The sequence below is a fragment of the Mustelus asterias genome, chromosome 17, assembly GCF_964213995.1.
Source record: "Mustelus asterias chromosome 17, sMusAst1.hap1.1, whole genome shotgun sequence".
NCBI lineage: Eukaryota > Metazoa > Chordata > Chondrichthyes > Carcharhiniformes > Triakidae > Mustelus > Mustelus asterias.
The window spans coordinates 918,726-931,284 of NC_135817.1; the positions used below are offsets into that span (position 1 = coordinate 918,726).

Sequence of the window (12,559 nt, forward strand, 5' to 3'; positions counted from 1 at the left end):
GCATGGTTGTGTGCGTGCATTGCATTGCTGGATGCTGCATGGCTGTGTGTGTATGTGTTGCATTGCTGGATGCTGCATGGTTGTGTGTGTGTGTGGCATTGCTGGATGCTGCATGGTTGTGTGTGTGTGTGGCATTGCAGGATGCTGCATGGATATGTGTGTGTGTGTGTGGCATTGCTGGACGCTGCATGGTTTTGTGTGTGTGTATGTGTGTTGCATTGCTGGATGCTGCATGGTTCTGTGTGTGTGTTGCATTGCTTGATGCTGCATGGTTGCGTGTGTGTGTGTTGCATTGCTGGATGCTGCATGGTTTTGTGTGTGTGTGCGTTGCATTGCTGGATGCTGCATGGCTGTGTGTGTATGTGTTGCATTGCTGGATGCTGCATGGTTGTGTGTGTGTGGCATTGCTGGATGCTGCATGGTTCTGTGTGTGTGTGTTGCATTGCTTGATGCTGCATGGTTGCGTGTGTGCGTTGCATTGCTGGGTGCTGCATGGCTGTGTGTGTATGTGTTGCATTGCTGGATGCTGCATGGTTGTGTGTGTGTGTGTAGCATTGCTGGATGCTGCATGGTTGTGTGTGTGTGTGGCATTGCAGGATGCTGCATGGATGTGTGTGTGTGGCATTGCTGGACGCTGCATGGTTGTGTGTGTGTGTATGTGGCATTGCTGGATGCTGCATGGTTCTGTGTGTATGTGGCATTGCTGGATGCTGCATGGTTGTGTGTGGCATTGCTGGACGCTGCATGGTTGTGTGTGTGTGTGTTGCCCTGCCGTACGGCCCTATCCCTCTCCATTGCAATAACAAAAGACACCGAATTGTGGTCACTATCTCCAAAGTGCTCTCCCATAACCAAATCTAACACTTGGCCCGGTTCATTTCCCAGTACCAAATCCAATGTGGCCCCACCTCTTGTCGGCCTATCAACATATTGTGTCAGGAAACCCTCCTGCACACACTGCACAAAAACTGCCCCATCCGAACTATTTGATCTACAAAGGTTCCAATCAATATTTGGAAAGTTAAAGTCCCCCATGACAACTACCCTGTGACCCCCACACATATCCATAATCTGCTTAGCAATTTCTTCCTCCACATCTCTATTACTATTTGGGGGCCTATAGTAAACTCCTAACAACGTGACCGCTCCTTTCCTATTTTTAACCTCAGCCCATATTACCTCAGTATGCAGATCCCCCTCGAAGTGCCTTTCCGCAGCCGTTAAACTATCCTTGATTAACAATGCTACTCCTCCACCTCTTTTACCAGCTTCCCTACACTTACTGAAACATCTATACCCCGGAACGTCCAACAACCATCCCTGTCCTTGTTCTACTCACGTCTCTGTAATGGCCACAACATCGTAGTCCCAAGTACCAATCCACGCCCCAAGTTCATCTACCTTGTTCCGGATGCTCCTTGCATTGAAGTAGACACACTTCAACCCACCTTCCTGTCTACCGGTACCCACCCTTGACCCTGATACCTTCCCCAATACCTCACTACCCTCAACACTGACTTCCGGACTACAACTCCTTTTCCCACTCCCCTGACAAATTAGTTTAAACCCCCCTGAAGAGCCGTATCAAATTTCCCCCCCAGGATATTGGTGCCCCTCTGGTTCAGGTGCCCCCCGTCCTGTTTGTACAGGTCCCACTTTCCCCAGAATGTGTTCCAATTATCCACGTATCTGAAACCCTCCCTCCTGACACACACACGGTTGTGTGTGTGGCATTGCTGGATGCTGCGTGGTTGTGTGTCGCATTACTGGGTGCTGCATTGTTGCATGTGTGTGTTGCATCGCTGGATGCTGCATGGTTGCGTGTGTCGCATTGCTGGATGCTGGATGGTTGCGTGCGTGTGTGTGGCATTTGCTGGATGCGGCATGGTTGTGTGTGTTTGGCATTGCTGGATGCTGCATGGTTGCATGTGTGTGTATGGCATTGCTGGATGCTGCATGGATGTGTGTGTGTGTGGCATTGCTGGATGCTGCATGGTTGTGTGTCACATCGCTGGATGCTGCATGGTTGCGCGCATGTGTTGCACTGCTGAATGCTGCATGGTTGCGTGTGTCGCATTGCTGGATGCTGCATGGTTGCGCGTGTGTGTCGCATTGCTGGATGCTGCATGGTTGTGTGTGGCATTGTTGGGTGCTGCATGGTTGTGTGTGGCATTGCGGGATGCTGCATGGTTTTGTGTGGCATTGCTGGATGCTGCATGGCTGTGTGTTTGTGTGTGTGGCATTGTTGGATGCTGCATGGTTGTGTGTGTGTGTGGCATTGCTTGATGCTGCATGGTTGTGTGTCTGTGTGTGTGTGGCATTGCTTGATGCTGCATGGTTGTGTGTGGCATTGCTGGATGCTGCATGGCTGTGTGTGTGGCATTGCTGGATGCTGAATGTTTGTGTGTATGTGTGTGGCATTGCTGGGTGCTGCATGGTTGTGTGTGTGTGTGGCATTGCTTGATGCTGCATGGTTGTGTGTGGCATTGCTGGATGCTGCATGGCTGTGTGTGTGGCATTGCTGGATGCTGAATGTTTGTGTGTATGTGTGTGGCATTGCTGGGTGCTGCATGGTTGTGTGTGTGTGTGGCATTGCTGGATGCTGCATAGTTGCGTGTGTGTTGCATTGCTGGATGCTGCATGGTTGTGTGCGTTTGTGTGGCATTGCTGGATGCTGAATGGTTGTGTGTGTGTTGCATTGTTGGATGCTGCATGGATTTGTGTGTGTGTGGCATTGTTGGATGCTGCATGATTGTGTGTATGTGTGTGTGGCATTGCTGGATGCTGAATGTTTGTGTGTATGTGTGTGGCATTGCTGGGTGCTGCATGGTTGTGTGTGTGTGTGGCATTGCTGGATGCTGCATAGTTGCGTGTGTGTGTTGCATTGCTGGATGCTGCATGGTTGTGTGTGTTTGTGTGGCATTGCTGGATGCTGAATGGTTGTGTGTGTGTTGCATTGTTGGATGCTGCATGGATTTGTGTGTGTGTGGCATTGTTGGATGCTGCATGATTGTGTGTATGTGTGTGTGGCATTGCTGGCTGCTGCATGGTTGTGTGTGTGTGTTGCATTGCGGGATGCTGCATGGTTGTGTGTGTTGCATTGCTGGATGCTGCATGGTTGTGTGTGTGGCATTGCTGGATGCTGCATGGTTGTGTGTGTGTGCGTTGCTGGATGCTGCATGGTTGTGTGTGTGTGTGGCATTGCTGGATGCTGCATGGTTGTGTGTGTGTGTTGCATTGCTGGATGCTGCACGGTTGTGTGTGTGACATTGTTGGATGCTGCATGGTTGTGTGTGTGACATTGCTGGATGCTGCATGGTTGTGTGTGTGTGGCATTGCTGGATGCTGCATGGTTCTGTGTGTGTGTTGCATTGCTGGATGCTGCATGGTTGCGTGTGTTGCATTGCTGGGTGCTGCATTGTTGCGTGTGTGTCTGATATTGCTGGATGCTGCAGGGTTGCGCGCATGTGTGTGGCATTGCTGGTTGCTGCATGATTGCATGTGTGTGTGTGACATTGCTGGATGCTGCATGGTTGTGTGTGACATTGCTGGATGCTGCATGGTTGCATGTGTGCTGCATTACTGAGTGCTGCATAGTTGTGTGTGTGACATTGCTGGGTGCTGCTTGGTTGTGTGTGTGTGACATTTCTGGATGCTGCATGGTTGCGCGCGTGTGTTGCATTGCTGGACGCTGCATGGTTGCACGCGTGTGTGTGGCATTGCTGGATGCGGCATGGTTGCATGTGTGTGTTGTATTGCTGGGTGCTGCATGGTTGTGTGTGTGTGGCATTGCTGGATGCTGCGTGTTTCCACATGTGTGGCATTGCCGGATGCGCGTGCGTGTTGCATTGCTGGATGCTGCATGGTTGCACGCGCGTGTGTGGCATTGCTGGATGCGGCATGGTTGCATGTGTGTGTCACATTGCTGGATGCTGCATGGTTGTGTGTGTGTTGCATTGCTGGATGCTGCATGGTTGTGTGTGTGTTGCATTGCTGGATGCTGCATGGTTGTGTGTGTTGCATTGCTGGAGTTTGATTCCAGTTGCTGCGGTATTCTGTTCTTGTTCAATGCCCCTTGTGTTCCAGTTGATGGGTTTTGGAACGCTTGGTCTCGGTGGTCTGACTGCGTGCGGTTGGACTGGAATATCTCATGTCGCCGATACGTGGGACAGCAGAAGAGAGGCCGAAGGTGCGTGGGTCGCAAACACGATGGAAACCCGTGCCCAGGATCGATTGTGGATGTTCGCTCCTGTTATAACAATGACAACTGTTGGTGTGAGTACGGGAGTTAGTCTAAAACATTCATCAGTGAAGGGATTGGGTACAGGAATGGATCAGACTGATGGGAATGGATTCTGGACTGTCGGTGTGTGAGAGTGGGAGAATGAGAGTGTGTGAGAGAGAGAGTGTGAGAGAGTGGGAGAACGAGAGTGTGTGAGAGAGTGTGCATGAGAGAGAGTGTGTGAGAGAGTGGGAGAGAGAGAGTGTGAGAGAGTGGGAGAACGAGAGTGTGTGAGAGAGTGGGAGAATGAGAGTGTGTGTGAGAGAGTGTGAGAGAGTGTGGGAGAGACTGTGTGTGAGAGAGGGAGAGAGTGTGTGTGAGAGAGAGAGTGTGTGAGAGAGAGTGTCAGAGAGAGTGTGTGTGAGAGAGGGAGTGTGCATACGTGAGATAGAGTGTGTGTGAGAGAGAGTGTGTGAGAGAGAGTGTGTGAGAGAGAGAGTGTGTGTGAGAGAGAGAGTGTGAGAGAGAGAGTGTGTGTGAGAGTGTGTGTGTGAGAGAGAGAGTGTCAGAGAGAGAGTGTGTGTGTGTGTGTGAGAGAGAGACTGTGTGAGAGAGGGAGTGTGTGTGTGTATGTGTGAGAGAGAGAGAGTGTGTGTGAGAGACTGTGTGTGAGAGAGTGTGTGAGAGAGGGAGAGAGTGTGTGTGAGAGAGAATGTGTGTGTGTGAGAGAGAGTGTGTATGTGTGTGAGAGAGTGTGTGTGAGAGAGACTGTGTGTGAGAGAGACTGTGTATGTGTGTGAGAGAGAGTGTGTGTGAGAGAGAGAGTGTGTGAGAGAGTGTGTGAGAGAGAGTGTGTGAGAGAAAGAGTGAGAGAGAGAGTGTGTGAGAGAGAGAGAGTGTCAGAGTGTGTGTGTGTGTGAGAGAGAGAGTGAGAGAGAGAGTGTGTGTGTGAGAGAGGGAGTGTGTGTGAGAGAGAGAGTGTGTGTGAGAGAGAGTGTGTGTGAGTGAGAGAGTGTGTGTGCATGTGTGTGTGTATGTTTGTGTGCGTTAGTGTGTGTGTGCGTTTGTGTGTGTGTGCGTTGGTGTGTGCGTGTATGTGTGCGTTAGCATGTGTGTGTGTGCGTTGGTGTGTGCGTGTATGTGTGCGTTAGCATGTGTGTGTGTGCGTTGGTGTGTGTGTGTATGTGTGCATTAGCATGTGTGTGTGTGCGTTGGTGTGTGTGTGTTTGTGTGTGTGTGTGCGCGTGCATAGGTGTGTGTTTGTGTGCGTTAGTGTGTGTGTGTGTTGGTGTGTGTGTGTGTGTGTTGGTGTGTGTGTGTGTGCGTGTGTTGGTGTTTGTGCGCGATAGTGTGTGTATTGGTGTGTGTGCATTGGTGTGTGTTTGTGTGCGTTGCTGTGTGTGTGTGCATTGTGTGTGTTGGTGTGTGTGTGCGTTGGTGTGTGTGTGTGTTGGTGTGTGTGTGCGTGTGTTGGTGTGTGTGTGTGTTGGTGTGTGTGTGCGTTGGTGTGTGTGTTTGCGTTGGTGTGTGTGTTGGTGTGGGTGTGCGTGTGTTGGTGTGTGTGCGTGCATTTGGTGTGTGTGTGTGTGCGTCTGTTGGTGTGTGTGTGTGTGCGTTGGTGTGTGTGCGTGCGTTGATGTGTGTGTGCATGTGTTGGTGTGTGTGTGCATGTGTTGGTGTGTGTGCATGTGTTGGTGTGTGTGTGCGTTGGTGTGTGCGCGTGCGTTGGTGTGTGTGTGTGTGCGTTGGTGTGTGCGTTGGTGTGTCTGTGTGTGCGTGTGTTGGTGTGTGTGTGTGTTGGTGTGTGTGTGTGCATTGGGGTGTGTGTGTTGGTGTGTGTGTGCATTGGGGTGTGTGTGTGCATGCGTTGGTGTGTGTGTGTGTGTGCGTGCATTTGTGTGTGTGTGTGTGCGTTGGGGTGTGTGTGTGTTGGTGTGTGTGTGTGCATTGGGGTGTGTGTGTGCATGCGTTGGTGTGTGTGTGTGTGTGTGCGTGCATTTGTGTGTGTGTGTGTGTTGGTGTGTGTGCGTGTGTTGGTGTGTGTGTGTGTGCATTGGTGTGTGTGTGTGTGTGTGTTGGTGTGTGTGTGCATTGGTGTGTGTGTGTGCGTGTGTTGGTGTGCGTGTGTTGTGTGTGTGCATGTGTTGGTGTGTGTGTGTGCGTTGGTATGTGTGTGCGTGCGTTGGTGTGTGTGTGTGCGTGCGTTGGTGTGTGTGTGCGTGCGTTGGTGTGTGTGCGTGTGTTGGTGTGTGTGTGCATTGGGGTGTGTGTGTGCATTGGTGTGTGTGTGTGCGTGCGTTGGTGTGTGTGTGTGTGCGTGCGCTGGTGTGTGTGTGTGCGTGCGCTGGTGTGTGTGTGCGTTGGTGTGTGTGTGTGCATTGGGGTGTGTGTGTGTGTGCGTGCGTTGGTGTATGTGTGTGTGCGTGCATTTGTGTGTGTGTGCGTTAGTGTGTGTGTGCGTGTTGTGTGTGCGCGTGTTGGTGTGTGTGTGCGCGTTGGTGTGTGTGCGTGTGTTGGTGTGTATGTGTGTGTGCGTTGTGTGTGTGTGTGTTGGTGTGCGTGTGTTGTGTGTGTGTGCATGTGTTGGTGTGTGTGTGCGTTGGTGTGTGTGTGCATGTGTTGGTGTGTGTGTGCGTTGGTGTGTGTGTGCGTGCGTTGGTGTGTGTGTGCGTGCGTTAGTGTGTGTTGGTGTGTGTGTTGGTGTGTCTGTGTGTGTTGGTGTGTCTGTGTGTGCGTGTGTTGGTGTGTGTGTGTTGGTGTGTGTGCGTGCGTTGGTGTGTGTGTTGGTGTGGGTGTGTTGGTGTGTGTGTGTTGCTGTGTGTGTGTGTGCACGCGTTGGTGTGTGTGCATTGGTGTGTGTGTTGGTGTGTGTGTGTGCGTTGGTGTGTGTGTGTGCGTTGGTGTGTGTGTGCGTTGGTGTGTGTGTGTGCGTTGGTGTGTGTGTGTGCGTTGGTGTGTGTGTGCGTTGGTGTGTGTGTGTGCGTTGGTGTGTGTGTGTGCGCGTGCGGACATTGGTGTGTGTGCATTTGTGTGTGTTGTGTGTGTGTGCGTGTGCGTTGGTGTGTGTGTGTGCGTTGGTGTGCGTTGGTGTGTGTGTGTGTGTGCGTTGGTGTGTGTGTGTGCGTTGGTGTGTGTGTGTGCGTTGGTGTGTGTTGGTGTGTGTGTGTGTGCGTGCGGACATTGGTGTGTGTGTGCATTTGTGTGTGTTGTGTGTGTGTGCGTGTGCGTTGGTGTGTGTGTGTGCATTGGTGTGCGTTGGTGTGTGTGTGTGCGTGCGGACATTGGTGTGTGTGTGCATTTGTGTGTGTGTGTGCGTGCGGACATTGGTGTGTGTGTGCGTTTGTGTGTGTGCGTTGGTGTGTGTGCGTGCATTAGTGTGTGTTGGTGTGTGTGTGTTGGTGTGTGTGTTGGTGTGTCTGTGTGTGTTGGTGTGTCTGTGTGTGCGTGTGTTGGTGTGTGTGTGTTGGTGTGTGTGTGTTGGTGTGTGTGTGTTGGTGTGTGTGTGTTGCTGTGTGTGTGTGTGTTGGTGTGTGTGCGTGTGTTGGTGTGTGTGTGTTGCTGTGTGTGTGTGTGTGTGTGTGTTGGTGTGTGTGCGTGTGTTGGTGTGTGTGTGTTGGTGTGTGTGTGTTGCTGTGTGTGTGTGTGCACGCGTTGGTGTGTGTGTGTGCATTGGTGTGTGTGTTGGTGTGTGTGTGTGCGTTGGTGTGTGTGTGTGCGTTGGTGTGTGTGTGTGCGTTGGTGTGTGTGTGTGCATTTGTGTGTGTGTGTGCGTGTGCGTTGGTGTGTGTGTGTGCGTTGGTGTGCGTTGGTGTGTGTGTGCGCGTGCGGACATTGGTGTGTGTGTGCATTTGTGTGTGTTGTGTGTGTGTGCGTGTGCGTTGGTGTGTGTGTGTGCATTGGTGTGTGTGTGTGCGTTGGTGTGTGTGTGTGTGCGTGCGGACATTGGTGTGTGTGTGCATTTGTGTGTGTTGTGTGTGTGTGCGTGTGCGTTGGTGTGTGTGTGTGCATTGGTGTGCGTTGGTGTGTGCGTGCGGACATTGGTGTGTGTGTGCATTTGTGTGTGTGTGTGCGTGCGGACATTGGTGTGTGTGTGCGTTGGTGTGTGTGTGTGCGTTTGTGTGTGTGCATTTGTGTGTGTGTGCGTTGGTGTGTGTGTGTGTGTGCGTTTGTGTGTGTGCATTTGTGTGTGTGTGCGTTGGTGTGTGTGTTTGTGTGTTGGTGGGTGTGTGTGTGTATGCGTTGGTGTGTGAGTGTGCGCACATTGGTGTGTGTGCGTTTGTGTATGTGTGTGTGCGTTGGTGTGTGTGTGTGCGTTGGTGTGTGTGTGTGCGTTGGTGTGTGCGTGTGTTGGTGTGTGTGTGTGTGTGTGTGTGCATACATTGGTGTGTTTGTCCATTGGTGTGTGCATGTGGGTGTGTGTGTGTGCGTACGTTGGTGTGTGTGTGTGCAAGTGTGTATCTGTGCTAAAAGGGGTCATGAAAAAGCATTGACCAGCAGGATTAAGAAAAATCCCAAGGCTTTTTATACATATATAAAGAGCAAGAGGGTAGCCAGGGAGAGGGTTGGCCCACTCAAGGACAAGGGAGGGAATCTATGCGTGGAGCCAGAGGAAATGGGCGAGGTATTAAATGAGTACTTTGCATCAGTATTCACCAAAAAGGACTTGGTGGATGATGAGTCTGGAAAAGGATGTGTAGATAGTTTGAGTCATGTTGAGACCAAAAAGGAGGAGGTATTGGGGTTCTTGAGAAACATTAAGGTTGACAAGTCCCCAGGACCTGATGGGATATACCCCAGAATACTGAGAGAGACAAGGGAGGAAATTGCTGGGGCCTTGAGAGAAATCATTGTATCCTCCCTGGCTACAGGGGAGGTCCCAGAGGATTGGAGAATAGCCAATGTTGTTCCTTTGTTTAAGAAGGGGAGCAAGAATAATCCAGCTAATTACAGGCCGGTGAGCCTTACATCAGTGGTAGGGAAATTATTGGAGAGGATTCTTCGAGACAGGATTTATTCCCACTTGTAAATAAGTGGACGTATTAGTGAGAGGCAACATGGTTTTGTGAAGGAGAGGTCGTGTCTCGAGTTTTTCGAGGAAGTGACGAAGATGATTGATGAGGGTAGGACAGTGGATGTTGTCTACATGGACTTCAGTAAGGTCTTTGACAAGGTCCCTCATGGCAGACTGATGCAGAAGGTGAAGTCGCATGGGATCAGAGGTGAGCTGGCAAGGTGGATACAAAACTGGCTCGGTCAAAGAAGACAGAGGGTAGCAGTGGAAGGATGCGTTTCTGAATGGAGGGCTGTGACAAGTGGCGTTCCTCAGGGATCAGTGCTGGGACCTTTGCTGTTTGTAATATATATAAATGATTGAAGGAAAATGTAACTGGATTGATTAGTAAGTTTGCGGACGACACAAAGGTTGGTGGATTTGCGGATAGCAATGAGGACCATCAGAGGATACAGCAGGATATAGATCAGTTGGAGACTTGGGCGGAGAGATGGCAGATGGAGTTTAATCTGGACAAATGTGAGGTAATGCATTTTGGAAGGTCTAATACAGATAGGAAATATACAGTAAATGGCAGAACCCTTAAGAGTATTGATAGGCAGAGGGATCTGGGTGTACAGGTACACAGGTCACTGAAAGTGGCAGTGCAGGTAGAGAAGGTAGTCAAGAAGGCATACGGCATGCTTGCCTTCATCGGCCGGGGTATTGAGTTTAAAAATTGGCAAGTCATGTTGCAGCTTTATAGAACCTTAGTTAGGCCGCACTTGGAATATAGTGTTCAATTCTGGTCACCACACTACCAGAAGGATGTGGAGGCTTTGGAGAGGGTACAGAAAAGATTTACCAGGATGTTGCCTGGTATGGAGGGCATTAGCTACGAGGAGAGGTTGGAGAAACTTGGTTTGTTCTCACTGGAACGATGGAGGTTGAGGGGAGACCTGATAGAAGTCTACAAGATTATGAGAGGCATGGACAGAGTGGATAGTCAGAAGCTTTTTCCCTGGGTGGAAGAGTCAATTACTTGGGGGCACAGGTTTAAGGCGTGAGGGGGAAGGTTTAAAGGAGATGTACGAGGCAGATTTTTTACACAGAGGGTGGTGGGTGCCTGGAACTCGTTGCCGGGGGAGGCAGTGGAAGCGGATATGATAGTGACTTTTAAGGGGCGTCTTGACAAATACAAGGATAGGATGGGAATCGAGGGATATGGTCCCCAGAAAGGTAGGGGGTTTTAGTTCAGTCGGGCAGCATGGTCGGTGCAGGCTTGGAGGGCCGAAGGGCCTCTTCCTGTGCTGTAATTTTCTTTGTTCTTTTGTGTGTGTGATGGGAGTGGATTCTGATTTGGGGATAGGACTGTGTGGCTTGTGTCTGTCCCCGGTTGTGTCAGTGGGATTGTGCTTGGATTGGGAATGGACAGGGTGACGATGATTAACCCCAGCAAATCCTCCTGTTACTCACAGATGGGAAAGGGATTTGGTCGGACTGGAATTCCTGGAGTTTGTGTCACCCTCCCTGTGGAGCCGGGAGCGTTCGAAAGCGGACTCGAACCTGTGAACCGAACTTCCCTGATTACCCGTGAGGCTCAAGTGCTCAATCTTTATAACAGCGCTGTGATCAACATAGAACATAGAACATAGAACAGTACAGCACAGTACAGGCCCTTCGGCCCACGATGTTGTGCCGAACCTTTTCCGAAACCAAGATCAAGCTATCCCACTCCCTATCATCCTGGTGTGCTCCATGTGCCTATCCAATAACCGCTTGAAAGTTCCTAAAGTGTCCGACTCCACTATCACAGCAGGCAGTCCATTCCACACCCCAACCACTCTCTGAGTAAAGAACCTACCTCTGACATCCCTCCTATATCTCCCACCATGAACCTTATAGTTATGCCCCCTAGTAACAGCTACATCTACCCGAGGAAATAGTCTCTGAAAGTCCACTCTATCTATCCCCCTCATCATCTTATAAACCTCTATTAAGTCGCCTCTCAACCTCCTCTGCTCTAAAGAGAAAAGCCCTCGCTCCCATAACCTTTCCTCATAAGACCTACCCTCCAAACCAGGCAGCATCCTGGTAAATCTCCGCTGCACTCTTTCCAGCGCTTCCACATCCTTCTTAAAGTGAGGTGACCAGAACTGCACACAATATTCCAAATGTGGTCTCACCAAGGTCCTGTACAGTTGCAGCATAACCCCACGGCTCTTCAACTCAAACCCCCTGTTAATAAACGCTAACACACGATAGGCCTTCTTCACGGCTCTATCCACTTGAGTGGCAACCTTCAGAGATCTGTGGACATGAACCCCAAGATCTCTCTGTTCCTCCACATTCCTCAGAACCCTACCTTTGACCCTGTAATCCACATTCAAATTTGTCCTACCAAAATGAATCACCTCGCACTTATCAGGGTTAAACTCCATCTGCCATTTTTCGACCCAGCTCTGCATCCTATCAATGTCTCTTTGCAGCTTACAACAGCCCTCCACCTCATCCACTACTCCACCAATCTTGGTGTCATCCGCAAATTTACTGATCCACCCTTCAGCCCCCTCCTCCAAGTCATTGATAAAAATCACAAATAGCAGAGGACCAAGCACTGATCCTTGTGGTACGCCACTGGTAACTGGTCTCCAGTCTGAAAATTTTCCATCCACCACCACCCTCTGTCTTCTATGAGATACAGTAAGAAGTTTAACAACACCAGGTTAAAGTTCAACAGGTTTATTTGGTAGCAAAAGCCACACAACCTTTTGGAGCCCCAAGCCCCTTCTTCAGGTGAGACTCACCAGACTCAGGTGGGACTCACCTGAAGAAGGGACTTGGAGCTCCGAACGCTTGTGTGGCTTTTGCTACCAAATAAACCTGTTGGACTTCAACCTGGTGTTGTTAAACTTCTTACTGTGTTTACCCCAGTCCAACGCCGGCATCTCCACATCATGACTTTTATGAGATAGCCAGTTACTTATCCAATCGGCCAACTTTCCCTCTATCCCACACCTCCTTACTTTCTTCATGAGCCGACTATGGGGGACCTTATCAAATGCCTTACTAAAATCCATGTATATGACATCAACTGCTCTATCTTCATCTACACACTTAGTTACCTCCTCAAAAAATTCAATCAAATTTGTGAGGCAAGACTTACCCTTCACGAATCTGTGTTGACTATCCCGGATTAAGCTGCATCTTTCCAAATGTTCATAAATCCTATCCCTCAGGACCTTTTCCATTAACTTACCGACCACCGAAGTAAGACTAACCAGCCTATAATTACCAGGGTCATTCCTATTTCGTTTCTTGAACAGAGGAACAACATTCGCCACTCT

At 50.2% G+C, this 12,559-nt stretch overlaps 2 protein-coding genes across 4 annotated transcripts in view; both read left to right on the plus strand.

Moving 5' to 3' along the window:
• LOC144506261 (properdin-like) overlaps window positions 1–12,559 on the plus strand; it is a 119,571-nt gene that overhangs the window by 87,805 nt on the left and 19,207 nt on the right. For all 3 annotated transcript variants that reach the window (XM_078232124.1, XM_078232126.1, XM_078232125.1), the window contains 2 exons: window positions 4,087–4,275; window positions 10,691–10,805. In XM_078232124.1, coding sequence (XP_078088250.1) covers window positions 4,087–4,275; window positions 10,691–10,805 — 304 coding nt within the window. The remainder of the gene's footprint in view (window positions 1–4,086; window positions 4,276–10,690; window positions 10,806–12,559) is intronic.
• The window catches only part of LOC144506107 (properdin-like), an 89,324-nt gene that overhangs the window by 57,434 nt on the left and 19,331 nt on the right, over window positions 1–12,559 (plus strand). The gene's annotated exons all lie outside the window — the stretch shown is intronic.